General features: G+C 33.9%; 1 protein-coding gene across 1 annotated transcript in view; it reads right to left on the bottom strand.

Annotated features, from left to right (window-relative positions):
* Positions 1-19,641, bottom strand: part of GUCY2C (guanylate cyclase 2C) — a 103,853-nt gene extending 84,212 nt beyond the window's left edge. The window contains exons 1-5 of the mRNA XM_052000837.1: positions 19,379-19,641; positions 14,802-14,908; positions 11,600-11,664; positions 7,648-7,863; positions 320-441 (exon numbers count right to left, since the gene is read on the bottom strand). Coding sequence (XP_051856797.1) covers positions 320-441; positions 7,648-7,863; positions 11,600-11,664; positions 14,802-14,908; positions 19,379-19,586 — 718 coding nt within the window. The 5' untranslated portion in view covers positions 19,587-19,641. The remainder of the gene's footprint in view (positions 1-319; positions 442-7,647; positions 7,864-11,599; positions 11,665-14,801; positions 14,909-19,378) is intronic.
* Between the last annotated feature and the right edge of the window lie 3,639 nt (positions 19,642-23,280).

Genomic DNA, 23,280 nt, shown 5'->3' with positions numbered 1-23,280 from the left:
CTATTTGGCTTTTAAAGCCCTTCATATTCTGGACCTTTCTTATATTTCCAATATTCTTACAATTTATTCCACACCCACCACTGAATTGAACACTGAAAATTCTATTTTCTTATTTCAGCACAGGTTTTGGAATTTCACTCAATAATTTATATAAGCAAATAAAGTGGGGGCAATACCACAAATTGTACAAAATGGCAGAAAATCTAAAAATACAAACTTGAAAAAGGTAGCAAGAATGACTATACTTGATTTGAAGGAAGACAAATAATAGATTTTAGAAGAGGCTGTTGTGATGAAATAAGTTGAAAAGGTTTCTTACCATTGCTTTTCCTGTTTTTATTCTTCAAGACACGGTGAAACTCTTCATCACTTCTCAACACATCCTTGAACTGAAGTTTCTGTGAGAAATAGGAAACTCCAGCTTCCAGAGCATTGAGATACCTAGAAGACAATAGAAATACTGACAAACCAATTTGCAATTCTCTGTAACTTTCTTACACTCTCATATTAATTGAATTGTTTTTATTAGATTGCTTTCAAGAATTTGTCTTATTTATCACTATAATGATAAACAAATGTCATGGTAAATGTAGTTGTTCACACTAATAGGATCTTGTTATACACAGAAGACACAGAAAAAAACTAAAAACGTCAATTATTTCTCCAGGAGAATGAAGTATATATCTTTAAAATATAAATTTTTAAAATTTCTTTAAAAATAAAAAAAAATGAAAGAAGGGCCAAAGATTGTGTGTTATAAAAGAGGGAAAATCTTGGAATCCAGTATTCCAAAAGACAAAAGATAGCTTCTTGCAATAATGAATAATTTAATTCTGTAAGACAGTATAATCATGAGGGTTAATGAGAGTTTGGGAAAGAATTTTCATCTTCTATCTTTCAGATCTGAGCAAAGATAAATGTGATTCTAGAATCTCTTCAAAGAAAGGTACCTAGAGGGAGAGAAAGATTTCTGGAAGAAGTCACTGTGGGGAAGAACTGGTAGCTAGGAGGAAAATGGATTCTTAATAGAACAGAGAACTTTTAAGCATTTCTAATTTTAAAAAAAAAATGGAACTTGAAGCACAAATACAGGGAAAAAATAGAAACCTTTTAGAAAGGTAAATGAATTTAAGTGATAATAGAGAAAAAAAAGAGAGGACAATAATCCTTTCAAAAGTCCAATATCTTTAAGGGTCACAGAGAAAGCTAAGAAAGAAACACATCTGGGTGGGATTTTGTTGTTTTGTTTGTTTTTTAAAAGTGAGAAAGGGAAGGTAAAAGAAATACAGTAAGGGAGAGAGGAACTTACTATTTCTCACAAGTAGAGTAAATAAAAAGGAAAGTATACAAACATTGAGGAGGTTAACAACCAGTTCTCTGTGGATGTTTTAAGAGACAAACTTAAAAGTTTAAACATTTTCTCTATCATTTTCTTAAGTCTAGACAAGCAACAAAACAATGAACCAAGTTCTGATGTGTAATGTTTTCTCATTTCTAAGTTTCTTCCAAATGCCAATTTCACAAAGACCATTACAATAGTGACTAACAAACAAATCCATTTATACAAGATGATAGTAAACAGAAATCAGGAAGTTTATGAAGGTTAAAATATAATAGATGGTACAAACAATAAGGAACTCTCCCTCTGAAAGAAAGATATCTTAATTCAACAGAAAGTTCCTCAACTCACACAGGAAGAAATTATACAAAGATAATGTGAGACACCTAGAAATAGGAATGTCCTCAAGGTGCCAGTTTTTCTACACAATGACTTTTTTATGAAATCTTTCTCTCCCTCAAGGAATATTTTCCTGAAGAGATCCTAGAATTATATTTGTCTTTGCTCAGATCTGAAAGCTAGAAGATGAGAATATTCTTTTCCCAAACTAATTTTCCCAAAACTAACTCTATGCTTCAGGCAATCACAGTATCAAGAAATCATTCTTTCAACTCATGAAGAAAGTTTTATACTAAGGGTTTAAACTCAGGGTTCTATATGTAGGTAGATAGATAGGTAGGTAGGTAGGTAGGTGGGTAGGTGGATAGATGGGTAAGTAGATAGATTAGCATCTTTTTAAAAACATGTGCTAGGATACAAAATCTTCACAAAGAGGAGAAAAATTAAAATATCAAATATATATTTTATTGACCACAGTGTCATAACAATGCCATTCGAATAAATGACCTTTAAAAAATGGATCTAAAGTTAAACAAAGACTAGAGATTTAATCCTAAAAAACATGTGGATCAGTGAAAAGATCATAGAAATTATGGAAAATTTCATCAAAAATACCATTAATTAGAAAATATAATAAAACCTTTAAGATTCAGCCAACATGGCCCTTTTTAGAAAGTCTATATATCTAATTATCTGAATCAACAAAGGAAAGAAAAGGTAAATCAATGAATGCAGCAAGTGTGAGGGGAGAACTATGAAAGAATCAGATGAAGGAAGAAAGACAGTAGTGGTTGGTGAAGTAAGAGACAGGAAACCTAATTAATGAAAAAAAAACAAGAAAATTCACAATCAATTCAAAAGAATTAAATTATTAGAAACTATTTGCCCAACTACATACCAACAAAAATGATAGTTTAAATGAAATGGATGAATACTTTTAAAAATATATTATTTCAAGATAAACAAAAAAAGAAATAAGGTTTAATAAGTCAATTTCATAAAAAGAAATTGGACAAGGTATAAATGAAATTCCAAAGAAATAATGAATTCACCCAACCCTAAGGACCACTTAATTCTATCAAATATCCAAAGGACAAACATTTCTAATATTATATAAATTGCTTGCAAAAGTAGAGTGAAAAATGATCCTACCAAACTTGTCTTCTGAAATAAATATGGTTTTTATACTTAATTCAGGTAAATAAGTAGTGGAGGTGAGGGGAAAATATGCAACAATATTTCTAGTGTATATGGAAACCAAGTACTGAATACATGTTAGCAAAGAAGCTACAACGATACAGCAAAAAGATTATGTGCTATGACTAGATTCAGTTTATACCAGGAAAACAGGATTGGTTCAGCAACATTGAGAAAATTCTAAAAACAATTGTCCAACTAGATAGTGCAGTGAAAAGAGTGTCACTCCTGGAATCAAGGAAGACTTATCTCCCTGAGTTCAAATCTTGTTTCAGACACACTTACTAAGTGTGGGACACCCTGGGCAAGTCACTTAATCCTGTTTGGTTCAGTTACTTCATCTGCAAAATGAGCTGAAGAAGGGAAAGGCAAACCAGTCTTGTATCATTGCCAAGAAAAACCTGTAATGTCTGCACTAGCTCTCTGGAGGATCCTGGGGCCAGCCTTGACCTTAGTGGAGGAATGCAGGAGGCAGGAGAGCCACCAGAAGGATGTTCAAAAATGGAACATCTCTATTTCCAGGCCTCTCAGCCCTTAAATACTTCAGTATGATTACATCATTACAGCACACTAAATATGTGTGAACTAGAGAACCATTACATCACCATCCTAAGTACTAAATATATGTAAACTAGAGAACCATCATCTCATCAATCACACTGAGCTAATATTCTGCTGTAAGTATACTTTGCTTCAAGTATATTTTCCTCAGAATTTCCCAATATCTTCAGTCTTCTACAAAAACCCCAAATGGGGTTACAAAGAGTCAGACATAACTGAAATTACTGAACATACAAAAATACAATAGAGTATATTAGTAACAAAAATGATAAAAATCAGTTCCTCCTCTTCCTAGGTACTGGTTGCTGATTTTGTATATGCCCAAATCTTCATTATGCTTTTTTAAAAAAAAATCTTTACTAGACCCTGCCTGCCATTTTCTTAAGACATTATCCACTATTTCTCATCGCTTTCTTGACCAAACTTTAGTGGGAGGAGGAGTCATTATTTCCAGTCATTACCTCAACTTCCTCTCCTTTCACTCATTCCTCACCCCGTTGTAATCTGGCTTTCAGTCTTATTAGTCAACAACTCCTTCAAGCTATCAATTATTTATTAATTATCCGTTCATATGGTCTTTCATTCTTTGTAATGGTCATCTTCCATGCTTGCAATGCACTTCTTTGTTTAACTATTTACTAGTAACTGTTTTTATTTAAGTATTAACATTTATTCTCTTTATTTATTTGTATTTATTCTCTTTATATTTGTACATACAACAAAACAATAATTAGTAAATGACTGTTGATTAAATTGTTATAATTATTAATAACAATAATAGCTTGCATTTGTAAAGCACCTATTATGTGCCATGGACTGTGCCAAGTGCTTTGCAAATATTATCTCATTTGATCCTCACAACAATCCTGGAAGGGAGATGCTATTATTATGCCCATTTTATAATTGAGGAAACTGAGGGAAACAGTAGTTAAGTAGCTTTCCTGGGGTCACATATCTAATAAGTGTCTGATAGTTGTTATCTTCTACATTAAGGTTTAAGCAAGTAAAGATTGTTTCATTCTTTGTATTTGTAACCTCCCTCACTTAGAACAGTGTCTGGAACATTATAGGTGCTTAATCAATGCTTAATAATGATTGATAGATATAAAAAATTTTTGACAAAAATAAAACACCCTTTTATGGTTTTAAAAAACATACATGAAAATGTATAGAAATAAACAAACTGTTCTTTAATATGACAAATAATATCTATCTAAAACCCCAAACTAATGTCATATCAAGGGTGTTAGGTGATATAGTAGACAGAGAGCTAGATCTGAGTTCAAATGTGAATTTCACACACTTATTGGTTGTATAACCTTGAATAAGTCATTTAACTTGTTTGCCTCAGTTTTCTCAACTGTATAATGAGGATAATAATTATATCTGCTTCCCAGGGTTGTTGTAATGATCAGATGAGATAATATTTGTAGATAGTCTGCATAATGCACAGCACATAGTTGACCCTATATAAATGCTAGCTATTATTGCGATCATCATTATCACTTATCATGGAGAAATACTAAAGACCTTTCCAGGATAAAAGATCAGATGTAAAGCAGGCATGTCCATTTCCACCGTTATTATTTGACATAGTTGTAGAAATTCTAGATATAACCACAGAACATAAATTAAGGGAATAAGCAGAGACAAAGATGGAAAAGTTACTTTTTTGCATATGACATCATGGTTTATTTAACCTAGAGATTCAAGTAAAATCAATTTAGATAATAACTTGAATAAAGTATTAGTTTATGCAACACAAATTCTTAAAAATCATTGTCCTCCCTAATCATGAGTCTTTTCATTCAGCTACCCTAGAATTTCCCTCCGTTTTTGGAGTCTTTTTACTCTGATATATCATTCTATCATGGTCTCAGGACATCCATGCTTCATTCTCTCCTGCTATACTTCTGACTTCTTCATGTCCCATTTCAACCCACTATTTAGCTCTCTTATTTCAGTGATGTTCAAGTCTTTGTGACCCCATTTGGAATTTTCTTAGCAAGATACTAGAATGGCTTGCCAGTTCCTTTTCCAGCTCATTTTACAGATGATGAAACTGAGGCAGACAGAGTTAAGTACTTGTCCAGGGTCATACAGTTAGCAAGTGTATGAAACTAGATTTGAATTCAGGAAGATAACTCTGACCTTGGGCCCAGGATTCCGTCCATTGCTTTTGACCTCCAGGCTCACATTTCTGACTGCCTTTCAGACATCTCAAATGAGCGTCCAACAGACGTCTTACATTCAATATATCCAAAACAGAACTCATTATCTTCCCCTTTAGCCTTCTCTACCTCCAATCTTCCCTATGATTGTAGGGAACAACATCATCTTCCCAATCCCTCAGGCTCACAATTTAAGAGTAAGCTTGTATTTTTTCATGCCCCTTCCACGCATCCAATCTGTTGTGTAGTGAATAAAAGATGCAATAACTGAGGAAACAAAGATTTGTGCTTCTAAACATATCAATTTATTAAGCAATATTCCTTATTTGTTAGGCCAATTGTCTAACAAATTGGGACCAGACCTCCTCAGTTTAAGGCTGAGCCAAGAATACCAGAGGAGACAGACTTTTATGAAATAAAAATAATTAATCAAATAAGTCCAATAAATTTTTTAAAGTGGAAGTAAAGTAAAAGTAAAAGCAGTCAGTTTTTTTTTTTTAAGTAAGACCTATAAATTTAAAAAAAAAAACAATTAGTCAGCACATAAAATTTGATTTCTAATTAAGGGAAAGATTAGAGACTTTCCAAGATAGGAGGGAAAAAGCAAATAGTTACAATTCTCTACAACTATTTCTTCCAAGTATCTACATTAAATCAAAGAAACATGGAAAGAATAACTGATTGGCAGGTGTGATTAGCAAGTTTTCTGATAATATAAAATGAGACATACAATTATGAGAAAACTTTTTGCATCAATCTTTAGATCTGATTGGTTCCCCATCAGCATAACCTAGGTCCCTAATCAAGGACCTCTAAGCAGCAGGTAGAGGTGGTTCAGTCTTCCAGCTTTTCAGGGTTATGTTCAAACAATACAATAAAGTTTCCTCACAATTCCCATAATTGTATAAAGTTTCCTCATAAGACAGAAATTGAACTAGACCTATAAGTATATATTGAGCTAAATCCAGAATTGAGTAACATGATAGTATGATTCATTAATTCCCACTACCACTTGGCATTCTGATTTCTTTAGTTGCCAAGGCCTTTTGATTTCACCTTTACAATAAATGAGCCCCTTTCTCTCCTGTAGTATAATGCCACTAGTCTAATGCAGGCCCTGATCATATCTCACACTTGGACTATTCCAATAGCCTGCTGGTGAGTCCATATGCCCCAAGTCTCTTTTCTTTTCAATCAGTGCTCCATTCAACCACTAAAGTGTTTTTCCTAAAGGGAAGTCTAATCATGTCTCACTCCTCTATTCAATAACCTACAGTGGCTCCCTAATTCTTCCAGGATCAAATACAAAATGCTTTGTTTGGCATTCATAGCCCGGCCCTCTCCTACCTTGCCAGTCTTCTTACCCCTTGCTCTTCCAAATATATCCTTAAATCTAGTGACACTGTCCTGACTATTCCACAATCAAAGCAATTCATTTCTTGGTTCCAGTTATTTTCTCTGGTTGTGTCCCAGACCTGGAAAATTCTTCCTCCTCAGTTCTGACAAATGGAAATCTTCTATAACCTCTTTTAATTGTAGTGCCTTCTCTCTACTAATCATTTCCTGTTTGTTTTTATAGAGCTTGCTTAATATATTTTTGATTCCTTGAGTTCAGGTATTGACCTTTGACTCTTTTTGTATACTGTAGGCTTAATGCAGTGCCTGCCCATAGTGGACATTTAATAAATATTGACTGATTGAAATTGAGAAATATTTATTTTTGGACATGGAGAATGAAGGAATTTGTTTTGGTTGAGATTCTTGACCTTTTGTTCCTCCAGATGAATTATACTATTTTTTTCTAGCTCTATCTGTTGATTTGATTGGTATGACACTGAATAATTGCTTGGGAAGAAAAACAAGCTCTACATGGTGGAGATTCATAGTTCTAGTTCATGGGTAAGGGGAAGGAGAAGTGATGTTTATCAAATTCAGAATAAAATTTCAATGAAAAGGAGACCTAGAAGTGTCTAGGCAGTCTGCTTCAAACCTAGAGATATTTTTTCAGAAGCCAGCATAATGTTACAAAAAACTTCTTACCAGAAACATTCCTCTGAATAAGTAGTGTTCTTAAAAATGTAGGCCGTTTTCCATGAAACAGTTTTGAATGGCAAGTTATTAGTCTTCCAGAAATCGACTAAGAAATATGTCAGCTTCCTAGCTGGAAACATCAATCTGGTTAAATTTTCTTTGTGGTCACATGATAATCCAAAACTTCCCGATGAAATCATGGGGAAGTCCAAAACTGTGTCAAGGCTAAAAGGGGCAGGGGAGGAGGAGTGAGAATAAGAAGAGAGATAAGCAGTATTAATATCAATTTTATAAAAAATTAATTATCAATCATTTTTAAACCTTTTAGGGGATATGTGCATAAATGTTAAAGGATTAAATGAGGCAATTTAGGCAAGGGTTCTAACTTTTCAAAATGTCCTTCTCACTTGTTCTAATATAGATAAATAGGAATTAGGAAGTGGGTCAAATCCCATGCACCACCACAATTGTTCCTTTTGTTCACGGAATTTATGATAGACAAATATTTGTGGTTTATCTCTTTAATCTTAGAATCCTCCCTTTTTTTGTCCTGCCCTGACACATACTATCCTTCCTAGATCTCCTTTCTCAAGTTCTCCAGATATTCCTTTCTTTCTTGAAGTGGTCAGGTGTGAGGAGGATAGGAAAATAGAGAGAAAAGAAGAATGAAATTATACTTGTCTGTACTATGGAGTAAGACCAGCCTTATTGTGCATCTGAAAAATTTCTGTGACCCAGAAGTACTCTGGTGACTAGCTGTCTTACAGAACTCTGCATTAGAAAAATTTGGTTGGTAATTGTGTGAATGTGTGAAGACTTTTCCTATGAAATTTTAGTTGTCAAATCTTTCTCCTCCCCTACCAAAAAAAGTATTTAAAACTTAAATGAGGATAATCAATATCCCCCCAAAAATTTCTTTTGTTTTATTTTGTTTTGTTGATTGTATAGACTTAAGTCATAGAACAGAACAAAATGCAGTTTTAATTTCAAAGTGTGGCTATGTACACATCCATGTCCTGCATCCTCACCCTTTAACTTTAATAAGGATGAACATTAAAAAGCAAATAAATAATAAGGGAAAACTTGATTGGCACTTTAGCTGAAAAATAAAACTACAAGTTGCAAGATATATGTGTGTTATATACATATATTTTTATGTATATGTATATACATACACATATTTGTTTTATTTTATATTTAAGCTTAAGTTATCTCTAAAACTATGAGTTATATCTTAGAATGAACAAAGAATTAATCAAGAGTTGATGAGGGGGCAGTATTTTTTCTGACACAATTGTATGAGAGAATGATATAGTATCTTTCATTTCATATTTGACACTTCATAAAAAGTTATTGTAGGGAACAGCTAAGTGATACAGTGATTAGAGCAGCTGACTGGAGTCAGGAGAGCTTGCAATTCTGGTCCCAAACATTTACTAGCTGTATGACCCTTAGCAAGTCATTTAATTCCAATTGCCTCAAAAAAAAAAAAAGCTATTTTCAGAAAAAATATTTAAGACCTTTATTAATTTTCCCAAGGGCCTTTGATAACACTTCGATATTCAAATCATTCTCTTTTGAATTGCCTACCAACAATCAGTGAAACAGACACCCAAAGACATTAATGGAATGATACTATTGGATAGGAATTAAGTCTCCTGTTGGGGGGGGGGGGAAGAGAGGAATATTTGAATAGGGATTAATATTATATATAAGTCAATTCATTCGTAATTACAAAGAAAGGTAGTAGTTCAGGGATATACTGGAGCCTGTTTTTACTTCAGAGAGCTTATTGTTAAATTTTTAAAGTGAACATTTATACTTTGGAAACCAGCACACCCTACAAATAAATTAGGGCTTGATTTTTGTTTTGTTTTGTTTTGTTGGTTGTATACACTTAATAAAGTTATGGAACAGACATTAATAATGCAGTGTAAACTTGAAATTGTGACTATACACACATTTATTTCCCCTATCCCCACCCACATAAGCCTACCTAGTAGAGACCTAAGAGGGTAAGTTATTTTCCAAGAGTAATATAGTTCATCAATATACATCTACTGAGTAACTTTAAGTGCTGGGAATTCAAACAAAGCATTTTAGCTAGAATTTGAAGAAAGTCAGAAAACCAGGAGTCAGAAGGAGGAGGGCTAGGATTCCAGGCACAGGGCATAGAGAGTGAAAATGCCAAGAACAGGGAGGCACCAGGGAGTTTTGTTTGAGGAACTTCAAGGAAGCCAGTGTCAATGACTTTTAGAGAGCAAGCAGGTAAGTCAGGTATAAGAAATTCAGAAAGGTAGGAGGGAGCTAGGTTATAGTGTTTGCAACATTTAGAAAGAAACTTTTGATGATAAGCTATGAATGACTTAACTACTCTCAGCAGCAGATCCAAGACAACTCTAAAGATCATCATCATTTATGATGAAAAATGCTATCTATACCCAGAGAAAGAACTAATTGTGTCTGAATACAGTTTGAGGCATACTTTTTTAAACTTTCTTTTTTTTTAATTCAGAGGATTTTGGTGGGAGGGGGAGAGAAATGTTTATGTTTCGGGTCACAAACATAACTTTTATGGAAATGTTTTTATTAACTTCACATGTATAACCTATATTGAATTGCTTGCCTTCTCAGTGAGAAGGAGGGAGAAAATCTGGAACTCAGTGTTTTAAAAACAAATGTTAAAAATTGTTTTACACGTAACCAGGGGAAATAGAGTACTAAATTAAAAAAAAGAAGAAGAAAATGTTATATTATATATATATATACATATCCTGGAGGTGATGAGAAATTCCTAGAGATTACTGGCAGCTGGGTACAGTAGTAGATAGACTGCCAGGTTTAGAGTAAAGTAGACTCATCTTCCTGAGTTTAAATCTGGCCTCAGACCTTATGCAAGTCACTTAACTCTGTTTGCCTCAGTTGATTCATTTATAAAATAACCTGGAGAAAGAAAAGGCAAACCATTCCAGGATCTTTTCTTTACCAAGAAAATCCCAAATGGGGTCATGAAGAGTCAGAAATGATTGAGAAAAAAAAGAGTTCATTGAATGGAGGGGTAGGACAAGGGGTGAGGGTTTGGGGAAGATTATTTTGACAACTGGAGGATGGAACAGAGTAGGGAGAGACTTGTGGCAGATAGACCAACTCAGTAGTCTATTACAACACCCAGGTGTAAAGTGATGAGGGATTACACCATGGTAGCCAAGGTAGAGAAGATAAGGAGACATGTATGAACTAGTATGTGTCAAGAAACTTAAACCCATGTCTTCTTGGCTCCAAAACCAGTCCTGTATCCACTATGCCACACTATGCACAAAAGAGCAAGGAGGACTAATTTAAATAAAAAGAATTATGAAAAAGAATTCTAAGTTAGGCTAAACACTTGGAAGAAATGACCTTACAAGAAATAGCTGAGAGATATTTGGTACTAGGTTGAATCCCACTATTAAGGATGACAGAAATTAAGTGTTCTGAGATACAAGAGTCCAAATTGCCCCTTAACTTCTCTAGTTAAGATTCAAGTTGGGAGAAGAGCTTTCCTGGCAAATCAGATAAAGTCAAGGTCAAAGACTTTGGATCCCAATTATGAAGGGAAGAGAAGCTCACAAATGTCCTGAGAGAGGGGAAAATTAAGGGAAAAAAGAAGGAAATAAGGGAGAGATGAAGGAAAAAGGAAACAAGGAAGGAAAGAAGGGATAAGGAAGAAAAGGAAGGAAGGAAAAGGTAAGAAGAGAGGGAGGAAGGAGGGAAGAGAAAGAAGGAAGGAAGGGAGAAGGAAGGAATGAAGAAAAGAAGGAAGGGAGAAAGGAAGGGAAGAAGGAAAGAAAGAAGGAAGGGAGGGAGGGAAGGAAGGAGGGAGGGAGAAGAAAAAGGAAGGGAGGGAGGAAAGGGGAAAGGAACCAAGAAGGAAGAATGGATGAAAGGAAGGTTGAAGAGAAAAAGGAAGGAAACTACTTACTACATCTGATAGGTGGAATAGGTACAGGAAGGTCCCAAGAGAGCACATCCCACGGTGTTGTTTTCCTGTAAAAGATAAGAATGCATCAATAGATCCTTGCTTCAACAGCACATATACTGAAATTGACACAATGCAGTGGAGAATTAGCACTTTCATGAAATGATTCATAATTTTGAACTTTATAAAAGACAAAAGAATACATCAATGGGGAAGGAAGTATTATGGGATAGACTGGCACAAAATACATAGCTTGGAAATGCTAGAGATGACAGATCCACAAGGCACTTGTATTGACGTACTAGACTGGAGCTGCCTAGTGGAATGGAAGTATTATTCATATAGACTAATCCTTCTGCAAGGTAGTATCAAGGAGATATGTAGGGCAAGATAGAAAACAGACTATGAGGAGAAGTCAAGATTAAGTCGACAGAGAATTTCAAAGCAGCATTGAAATGCACAAAATATGATGAAGGAACAATGTATTTTTACTGAGTTTGAACCCAATTATGGTAATAATTAGAACATTAAATTTTGGAAAGACTAAATGGTGTGATTTTTGTTTACCAAAAATCCAATATAAAAGTACCAAATGACAGTTTTTCTTTTTGTTCCAACCCTTTCCACTCTGAGCTCCTCAGATAACAGCACTGTCATTTATTAAATTGGGTTTCAAATCTACCATTTAAAAAGCTATTTGCTTCTTCTTCAGTAATTTGCCTGAAATTAAAGGAGCACCTGTTAGGTGATAGTGGTTCTTCAATTATAGCCTCAAACTCAAACAACTGATTTTCCCATAACTCTACTTTTATATGCTACAATATAGCTTTACTCTAATCAATGAACACTCTCTTTGTTTCTGATACTTTGTTACCATAAATAAAAAGTACTGCTATAAAAACTTCAGTATATATAGGACCTTATTGTATTTTGCCTTCTTGAGGTGTATGCTTATTAGTGAAAGGGAATTTTAATCATTATTTTTTTACCATGACTCTAAACTGCTTACCAAATTTGTTTGGCCAATTCACAACCCCAATAATAGTGTCTGTCTTCCTACATCTCTTATAATAGTGACTCTTTTCATCTTTTTTTCATTTTTTTCCAATATGGTATAGCTTGAAATTTCAGAGTTGTTTCATTTTCATTAGAACATTATAATTTATTTTAAGTTCAGTTCTTCTATGGCTTTAGTTGCCTCTCCAGAGATTATCCAAAATCTCTGAGATTTTAGGACACCTTGAATTAAAAATTCATTAGGTTGCTCCTAGAATTGAAAATTGAATCATACAATTCAAACCCCTCTTTCTATATATGAGGAAACTGAGACCCAGAAAAGTTAGGTCATCTCTCCAGGATCACACAGTAAAGTGGTAGGGATGGAATTTGAATTCAGCTTGTCTGATTCCAAATCTAGCGCTATTATAATTACACCATGCCACCCTGTCTTGCTTTTCTTATAGCTATAAATGACCCAATTTGCCTTGCATGCCGTTAGGGCAAAGAGTTGGTTTTGTTGTTTTGTTTGGTATTTTTACTATGTTCTCTTGCTTCTTTCTCCACAAGAATAGATATTTCAGTCTACTAATAAATCTCTATGCAAAATGAATAAACCATTTGATGTTTGCTTCTTAAAAAAAAAAAAGAAAGAAAGAAAAAGAAAAGAAGCAGTTTTCCCAATATTCCTTCTCCTGACTCCACTTTCATACCTGGAATTAACTCCTTTCCTCACTTCCATCTCTTAGGCTCCCACGCTTCCTCAAAAGCTTATCTTAAGTGCTTTTATTCAGTCATTTTTTTCAGTTGTGTATGACTCTTTGTGACATCATTTGGAGTTTTCTTGACAAAGATACTGGAGTGGTTTGTCAATTCCTTCTCCAGTTCATTTTACAGATGAAGAAACTGAGGCAAATAGTGTTGTCACCTGCTAAGGTCATACAACTAGTCAGTGCTGGAAACCAGACTTGATCATCAGGAAGATGAATATTCTTGATTTCTAACCCAGTGCTCTATCCACTTAGCCATCTAGCTGCCCCATATTAAATAATTCTACCTACATAAAGCCTTTTCTGACTCCCTAATCTGCTAGTACTTCCCTATCCCAAATTACCTTGTATTGACTTTATACATATTTTATATGTATTTATATGTACACATGTTGTCCCTCGATAGGAGGGAAGTGACTAATATAACTAAACATAGTTAGACATAATAAAAAGCATCCTATTCATATCTGAAATAGCAAGACACTGAAACTAAATTTTCTGTAGACTCATCCTCTCCTGTAGTCAGCACTTTTGTATTTGTATCATCAGTTCCTGGCACATAGTAGGTGCCTTTAAAATGTTTCTTAATTGAGGAATTAATTTACACCACTACACCAAATGTGATCAGATGCCAACAGGAATTTGGTTGTTAACTATGGGATGTACTACCCTATTAATGGAGACTATAATCCTTCCATGTCTCAGCAGATAGTCTCCATGAGTTGCTATGTCCAAAAAAAAAATTCATTATCAAGTAGCCAGTCTTCTGGGAATGAACTATTGCTCTTAGTTTAGCTGGGTTTTTTTGTTTTGTTTTGTTTTGTTTCGTTTGATGACAGTAAACAGTTTTGGAACCTTGATTGGATTTTCCAGAGCTAACACTGAGTTAGCCTAACCTTTGAGAACATTCTCACCTCCAATTAAGATGAAAAACTGAAATAGGGCCTTAGTGGAACACTGTGTTTATTTAATATAATGGTTGCCTTTATCAGCTCAAATATAAACTTAGAGGTTCAAAAATCTCAGTTTGTGTTATCCCAGAAACTCTCCCAAAAGGTCAGTAGCTTATCCAGAACAAATCTTCTTAAACCAATGTTTAAAGAGAAAACTTAACAAGTGTTTAAACAGAGATTATAAAATGATTTCACTACACATCTAAAACGGAGTAGAGGTATTGAACACCTGGTATTCTCCCCTAGACTTTGACTAAACATAGTTAGACATAGTAAAAAGGATCCTATTCATATCTGAAATAGCAAGACACTGAAACTAAATTTACTGTAGACTCATCCTCTCCTGTAGTCAGTAAGGTACATTAAGAAAGATGTATATAAGGAAAATGTGAGCCAAATATATTTTCCCTATGCTATGGAAATTTACTGTTTATTGGAAGATAAGCAAGTCATTTCTATCAAAATACAATAAGTTTTCATACTTACTTTGATAGTTTTAAGAACACTCAAGCCCTCACAGGTACTACTACTGCAGTCATTTATCCTGTAGATTGGAGTTAAGGAGTGTCGATAGTGGATGCTCACATTTATGTCTGTCATTCAGAAATGAGGAGGAAAAAAAAACGCAGAAAACTTAATATAATTTCCATTGACTAATATTAGAAGACAACAAAGTTTTTTGCTGGCCAAACTACAGCACCAGAGCTAGGGAGTTTTATTGTTAAGAGTACCAGCCAGATAGGTAGAGAACAATGACATAACACCTAGAAGGATTAGCAGGAATAGGCAATTTAACAGGAAGCAAACTTAGAGAGAAGAGTATAATGGCATCACCAAAACATATCAGCTGCTCTACAGGGTTAGAGACCCTGCACTGGCCCTCTACACATGTGCCCTGGTCACATGTGATTCCTGTAGATGTACTGTTCCATATGTGTGCCTTGGTCATACATGTGTCCAATCTATTTATGGGAAAGTATGTCTCAGGTTTATCCAGGGAGGAGGTTTCTATTGCCATCTTTTTTACTCAGCTTTTCATCAAATCCATTTTCTTTGAATTAAAATGTCACTTGGTAGGTATAGTTAAAGTAAAAACTTTAGGACTGTGAAGGACGTGACTCTTTTCAATAATGAGGTGATTCAGGCCAATTCCAATAGACTTGTGATGGAGAGAGCCATCTGCATCCGAAAAGAGGACTATGGGGACTGAATGGATTACAACACAGTATTTTCAACTTTTTTGTTGTTGTTTGCTTGCTTTTTTTTTCTTTCTCTTTTTTTTCCCTTTTTGATCTGATTTTTTTTTTTTTTTGGTGAAGCACAATAAATGGGGAAATATGTTTAGAAGAAATGCACATGTTTAACCTATATTAAATTGCTTGCTGTCTAAGGAAAGAAGTGGGAGAACAGGAGGGAGACAAATTTGGAACAAAAGGTTTTGCAAGAGTGAATGTTGAAAACTATCTTTGCTCCAACTATGCATACCCTTTGATGCAGCAGTGTTTCTACTGGGCTTATATCCCAAAGAGATCTTAAAGAAGGGAAAGGGACCTGTGTGTGCCAAAATGTTTGTGGCAGCCCTGTTTGTATGTGAATATTATGGAATATTATTATTCGGTAAGAAATGACCAGCAGGATGATTTCAGAAAGGCCTGGAGAGACTTACATGAACTGATGCTGAGTGAAAATGAGCAGGGCCAGGAGATTATTATATACTTCAACAACGATACTGTATGAAGATGTATTCTGATGGACATGGCCATCTTAACAATGAGATGAACCAAATCAGTTCCAGTAGAGCAGTAACAAACTGAACCAGCTACACCCAGCGAAAGAACTCTGGGAGATGACTAAGAATCATTACATTGAATTCCCAATCCCTATATTTTTGTCCACCTACATTTTTGATTTCCTTCACAGGCTAATAATACACTATTTCAAAGTCTGATTCTTTCTGTACAGCAAAATAACTGTTAAGACATGTATACTTACATGGTATTTAATTTATACTTGAACATTTTTAACATGTATTAGTCAACCTGCCATGGTGGGGGGAGGGAATGGGGAGGAAGGAGAAGAAAAAGTGGAACAAAAGGTTTGGCAATTGTCAATGCTGTAAAATTACCCATACATATATCTTGTAAATAAAAAGCTATTTTTAAAAAATAAAGCATGTGAAAGATCAAAAAAAAAAAAGAAAGAAAACTATCTTTGCATGTATTTTAAAAACAAAAATCTATAATCAAAAGAAAAAAGAAAAAGAAAAAGCTACTATAAAAAAACACTGGTAGGGACTTGTGATCTTTGGTTTTAAGTAAATACCAAATTGTATATAATTTGAAATTGGGGTAATTCTGATGACCCTCAGTGCTACACTGATAATCATCCTAAAATTTCCACTTGTTCAATAATCCTGGGGAGAAATAGGTTATCAGCTACAAAGATTAAGAATCTTTGGGCTCAGAAAAATCCCTGTCCTCCTGAGTTAAAACAGAAACAACAACACAAGCATAGATTGGGGAAATTATGGCTAGATAATCACTTTGGAAAACAATCTGAAGATTTTAATGGATTGAAAACTCAGCATGAGTCAACAATTTAACATGGTGTCCAACTTTTAAAAAAATAGTGTTATCTTAGTTTATGTTTCTGGAAAGACTCATAGTATCTGGAACAAGACAGGTGATAGTCCTTCTGTACTCTGCCCTGGCTGGACTATATCTCATGTAAGTTTTTAAATTTGTAAATTGAGAAGAGTTAAATTCAATGATTTCTAAAATGTCTTATAGTTCTCCCTCTTTAATCTTTCTTTACTGACTTCTTTGTATGTGTGGGCACTTAATAAATACTAATTAAATTCTGGATATACCTGAGATTGAACTTAATAATTACTTAATAATGTTATAGTAAAAAGAATTTTAAAATTGGCATCAGAATACCATTTTGTTAGCTGTGTCACAGCCCTTAGCTATAATAAAAGATGTGAAAATTATGCTTATCAGAAAAAGGTTTTCTAACCACTTCCCCCTAACTACTGGAGCTGAGATAACTAGTTGGAGGGAGGAGGGGAATGAAGACAATATATAGTAGAGGAGAAAAACCCATAAGACCAATACAGTGACAATCCATTACAGGTAACATAGTATAGAACAGAGGCGAAAAAGAAGGAGAAAGGGAGAAAGAAACACATATAAAGAGACAAAGACCTAAAGATAAAGACAGAGAGATAGCTAACAACACTTACTAGCTGCGTGACCTTGCATAAATTATCTCATCTCTCAAGTCACAATTTCCTCATCATAAATCTCCTGTAGAAAATGTGACAAGAGAAAAGGTCTTCCCCATATGTGGCATTTTATCTTTGCAATTCCATTGCCTTTGTGTTTTGGTATAGTCAATTTTCTATATGTTCTCCCTCTGCACTTTTACCTTTTGAAATACTTTTGCTTCTTTCAAGAGCAGATTAAGCTTTTCTAGTGCTCCCATCAGCCCCACAAATTGTTTATTTACTTTGGGAGTATATAGATATATTGATATATGTGCATATTGATGTATTGATATGTATAGTGGAATTGCATGTTAAGCAAGGGTTGTGCTCTAAAGTTTGCTTATAAAACAAAAATTTCATAAAGTCAAAATTGCTGTTCTTTGTAGCAGGATCCCAAGTGAAGAGACCTGTTCATGTCATAACAGTGTGGAAAAGAAATATCAGCGAGTGAAGTTACTTTGACATAAAGATTGCCTCTAAGAGCTGGGTTGGTGGGGATAAAATTTCAGAATAAGGATGCTTGCCCCCATCTTTGCATTCTCTCCCCCCAGAGTTTCCTCCACCACCCACACACATACCTTCCCCTCATTTTGTCCTGGAGGGGAGGGGCAACAAGGATCCTGAGTAAGAGAAAGCTATGTTATGAGCAAAAGGAGACCTGAGGAGAGATTTATTTCTCTTCTTATCTATCTCATATTTATGCCTGCCCACTCAATGGAATGATGGGCACTATTTATATTATTATTATTTTTCTCTGTTTTATTTTTGCTTTTTGCCAAATATCCTGTACTTGAACTGTCTTAAGCTAATTAATGAATATGATGCAATTTAATCCTAATTATCCAAGTATAGATCCTGTTTCCCTCATAGAATCCCATAATTTTGAGGACAGGAAGTATTCTGTTTGTCTTTGTAGCCCCATCTCCTCATATATCTCTGACTCTGGTATATCATGGACACTTAATGAATGCAAATTTTCTGGGTACATCTGAGCTGATTCATAATAATTACACAATAATCAATAATTTAAAATATGCAATTATCTTAAAACTATAGAAAGTAAATGCATTCAATGCTATAAAAATAACACTATAAAATGAATTAAAGTTTCTTTAGATTGGTTGCTCAGCTCCCAAGGATAACAATTACAATATATTTTACCAACAAATATCTAAAAAAAGAGCCCCAAGGGAACCCAAAATGTAAGCATTTTGTGTTCTTAATTGATCTACTAAACTCAATAGACAATCATGTGTGCTTTGATTTCAAAATCAAGTGGTTGAATTTTTTTCACTGAAAGGACAAAACATCTCTACTTTTGCAGAAAAAAAATCTATAAGGCTTTCTTTTCCTCCTCTTCCTCTTTTTGCTTCTTTAAGAAAAATCTTTGTTATATGGAATAGTTCTCTGGGAGAGAATAGGAGAAGAATACTAGAGAAAATGAAGTAATATAAAAGCAAAAGATATCAAAAGAGATTATTTTTTAAAAAGAAAAAAAGGAAAACATCAACTAAGTTAAGCATCCCATGATCATGTCATTAATGTACTATTGCTTGGGGCACCTCATTAGCTAAGGACAGAGCTTTTGTAGATAGAATTTATGTGGCCAGTTTTATAAATTAGCCTTCCCCCTATGGATCTGCTGTCTTGACACAAAAAGATCATCAGAAACTTAGAAAAATTAGAGTAAGAAAAAGAGCAAAAGATCAAACCTGAAACTCTGAAAGTTGCTTAGACCCCACACCATAATGCTAGGAAGGTAAAAATGGAGCAGATCCTTTCACTGTACATTTACCTTTAAGCTGATTTTTCACCATATCCATGCTCTTGTTCATAGCTATTTCCAGATTTTTCAGTGGTTCCGGGAAAGCTGAATTATTCATCATCAATACACTGATCCCATAAAGACCCTTCCCACAGAAATTGTTTTCAGGTAAAACCCACCCCCATCCCTGGAAATAAAAGAGGAGGGGCCATAGTACCAGACCCAGAACTAATCTCATTATGAACCCCTCACCTCAAGCCCATTTCTCTTGTACTCACTACTATTGGACTTGGGATTATAAAGAAAAATGGAAATCTAAAAGGATGATCTCCAGCTAGTTCCCTCAATCAGCTTTACTCCACCCACTACCCTGGCACTGCCCAACACTCACTCCCAGGGCTCAGAGAACACATATATTAACAGTCCATGAACAGGAGCCTCAGAGTGGAAGACAAACCAAAGTCCACACCATGTGTTTGCTCATAAAAAGGTCAGAACCATAAAACAGAAAGATTATTTGGTCCTCGTCCAATAAGCTTGCACCATATCAATAGTAAGTGGGAAAAGGGTGGGGGAAGGAAGGATATGATGAGAGATGCAAAAAAAGGGGGGGAGGGCCTTTACTTTGGAAAGGAAATAAAAGTCAATATATTTGATGAAAGCATAAATACATTAGCTCCTAAGGATTTGGACCCCAGTCTGCTGGCTATGCATTCAAACCTAATCTTAACCTGTTGGAGTTAAAATGGGTTGTTTGTTCTAGAGAATTTTCTTATCAAGATATGAAACATGTTGATCCCTGTCTCTTAACTTATATGACAGCAAAAGGAAAAAATATGATTCAACTAATGTGAAACAAAGAATGATGCAGTCCTAGAGTGACAGGAAAGATTAGAATCCATACCTGAGCAGTATTCTTGACACAGACAATCTTCTTATCCCTTGAAGCATGATCATCCACCCTTAGACAGATTGTTCAAAAAATTTTTTGTAATGTTGCACTAAAATATGCCTTCCTCAAAAATCTATTTATTGGTTCTGCCTTTCACTATAAAGTAAAAATAAAAACTAATATTCTTTTGGGAAAATCCTTCATATACCTATAACCTCACATTTATCAAGAAAAATGCTGGGTCCGGAGTCAGGAAAACTTCAGTTCAAATACAGCCTCAGTGACTAACGTATAACCTGGACTAATCATTTAATCTCTACCTCAGTTTCCTCAATTGTAAAATAATAGTACCTATCCCCCAAGTTGTTATGAGAATCAAATGCAATAGCATCTCTAAAGAACTTAGCACAAAACCTGGAACATGGTAGATATTTAATAAATGATTTTTTCCTTTTTTCTTTCCTCTTCTCAAGCTATATTCTCATGTTTAATGTACTGGTGTGTAAAAATAATAATAATAATAACTCACAGGGCACTTTATAGTTTGTATGATTTTCTTGACCATAATCGCAACCCAGTAATATTAAACTCCTAGCTATTCTTTATCTCTTGTGCCCCAGTATTTTTTCCTCATTTTTACACATTCTCCTTCAGCTCTGCCTCCTAACTTCCCTGGCTTCCACTTCTTTATGGGAAGCCTTTCCCAACCCTCTAAATTATAGTGCCTTCCTTCTGTTGTTTACTTCCCATTCATTATTGTTGTTGTTGTTTATCCTTCTCTCTTAAAGAGGCCCATGACATCAGGGAGGTGATAACCATGACATACAAGTGAATTGGATTTAAGGGACCAAGAGCAATGCAAGGTCACCTGCCTCACTTTCCCCTCAGAGACATCTAGGTCCAGGGGCAAGATGTAGATCAGGATGATTGGAGATAGCCTTGGATGCAATGAGAAATATTGGCCTTTTTAAGCTAAAGTCTTCAACAGGTCCCAGTTTGACTGAAGCAATACCATTCAGTAATTAAGATTGGGTAACAGTTCAATATATCTATAACTTGCTTTGCATATATTTGTTTGCATGTTGTCTTACCCATTAGATTGTAAACTTATTGAGGGCAGGGATTGTCTTTGCTCCTCTTTTTGTATCCTTTTATATCTAGATCATGTATTCATTTTGATCTTCTCTCAGTAAAACATGATTTTATAACCAATTTCTGCCAGAATGTTCAACCAATTTTCTCAACAAATTTTGTCAAATAGCGTATTCTTATCTTTATTTATGTCAAACGCAAGGTTACTATAATCATTTGCTACTGTGTATCGTATGTCTATTCCATTCCACCTTTCTATTTCTTACTCAGAACCAAATAGTTTTGATAATTACTGCCTTATATAATTTAGTAGTTTACACAATTATATGATTTATATGTTATATAGTTTAAGATCAGATTCTGCTAAATCTCTTTCCTTCACAATTATTTCACTAATTCCTTTGGTATTCTTGACCTTTTGTTCTTCCAAATAAATTTTATTATTTTTTTTCCTAGTTTTTTTTAATTTATTTTTATTTTTTTTCCTACTTCAATAAAATAATTTTTTGGTGGTTTAATTAGGATGGTATTGAATAAGTAAATTATTCAATTTAGGTAGAATTCATTCAATAGGTGGAATTGTCATTTTTATTACATTGGTTCTGCCCACTGATGAACAATATTTCTCCAATTGTTTAAATTTGATTTTACTTGTATAAAAAGTATTTTATAATTATGTTCATTTAATTTTGCAGTTTATCTTGGCATATGTACTCCTAAGTATTTTATACAGTCTATAGTTATTTTAACTAAGGTATCCCTTATAACTTCTTGTGTATTTTGTTGGTGGTATATAGAAATGTTGATGATTTGTATGGTTTTCTTTTATATTCTGCTACCTTGCAAAAATTATTCAATGTTTCAATTAATTTTTAGCTGAATCTTTAGGGTTTTCCAAGTATATCATCATATCATTTACAAGGAGAGATCATTTTATTACCTCATTGCCATTTTGATTTTTCTTTTCTTTCTGCTATTGCTAGTTAATACAATATTGAATAATATGGGGCATCTTTGTTCGTTCTTAATCTTATTGGGAAAGCTTCTAACTTATCTCCTTTACAAATGGTTTTAGGTAAATATTTCTTATCATTTTAAGGAAAAAATCTACTTGTTCCTATGTTTTTTTTAAGTGTTATTAGTAGAAATCAGTGTTGTATTTTGTCAAAAAGGGGCTTTTCCTGCATCTACTGATAAAATATTATTTTTATTTAGTTTGTTATTAGTATAATCAATTATGGTAATAGTTTTCCTTCTGTTAAGCCATATCTGCATTCCTAGTATAATTTCAATTTGGTTATTATGTATAATCTTTATGATATATTGTTGTAGTTTCCTAGCTAGTATTTTATTTAGAATTTTTGAATCCATATTTGTTAATGAAATGTGTCTATAATTTTCTATCTCTGTTTTTACTTTTCTTAGTTTAGATATCAGCATCATATTTGTGTTTTTGTCTATCATATTTGTCTATTTTTCTAAGTAACTTATTTAATATTGGAATTAGTTGATCTTTAAATATTTGGTAGAATTCATTTGTAAATCCATCTGGTCTAGATGGTTTAGTCTTTTTTTCCTTAGGAAGCCCATTTCAATTTCCTTTTTAAAAATAGTTTATTTAGATATTCTATTTCCTCTTTTATTAATCTAAGAAGTTTGTAGTTTTGAAAATATTCTTCAATTTCACTAAACTTATTAAATGTATTAGCATATAATTGAGCAAAATAATTCCTTTTTTAATAGTATTTTACTTTTCCAAATACAGGCAAAGATAGTTTCCAACATTCAACTTTATAAGTTTGTGATCCAAATTTTTCTCCCTTTCTTCCCTCCAGCCCTCCCCAAGACAGCAAGAAATCCAATATAAATGAAACATCTGTAATTTTTTTAAACATATTTCCATATTCGTCATGCTGCACAAAAAAAAAAAAGTCAGATCAAAAGGGGG

The sequence above is a fragment of the Antechinus flavipes genome, chromosome 5, assembly GCF_016432865.1.
Source record: "Antechinus flavipes isolate AdamAnt ecotype Samford, QLD, Australia chromosome 5, AdamAnt_v2, whole genome shotgun sequence".
NCBI lineage: Eukaryota > Metazoa > Chordata > Mammalia > Dasyuromorphia > Dasyuridae > Antechinus > Antechinus flavipes.
This window is presented reverse-complemented; position numbering and strand designations above follow the sequence as displayed.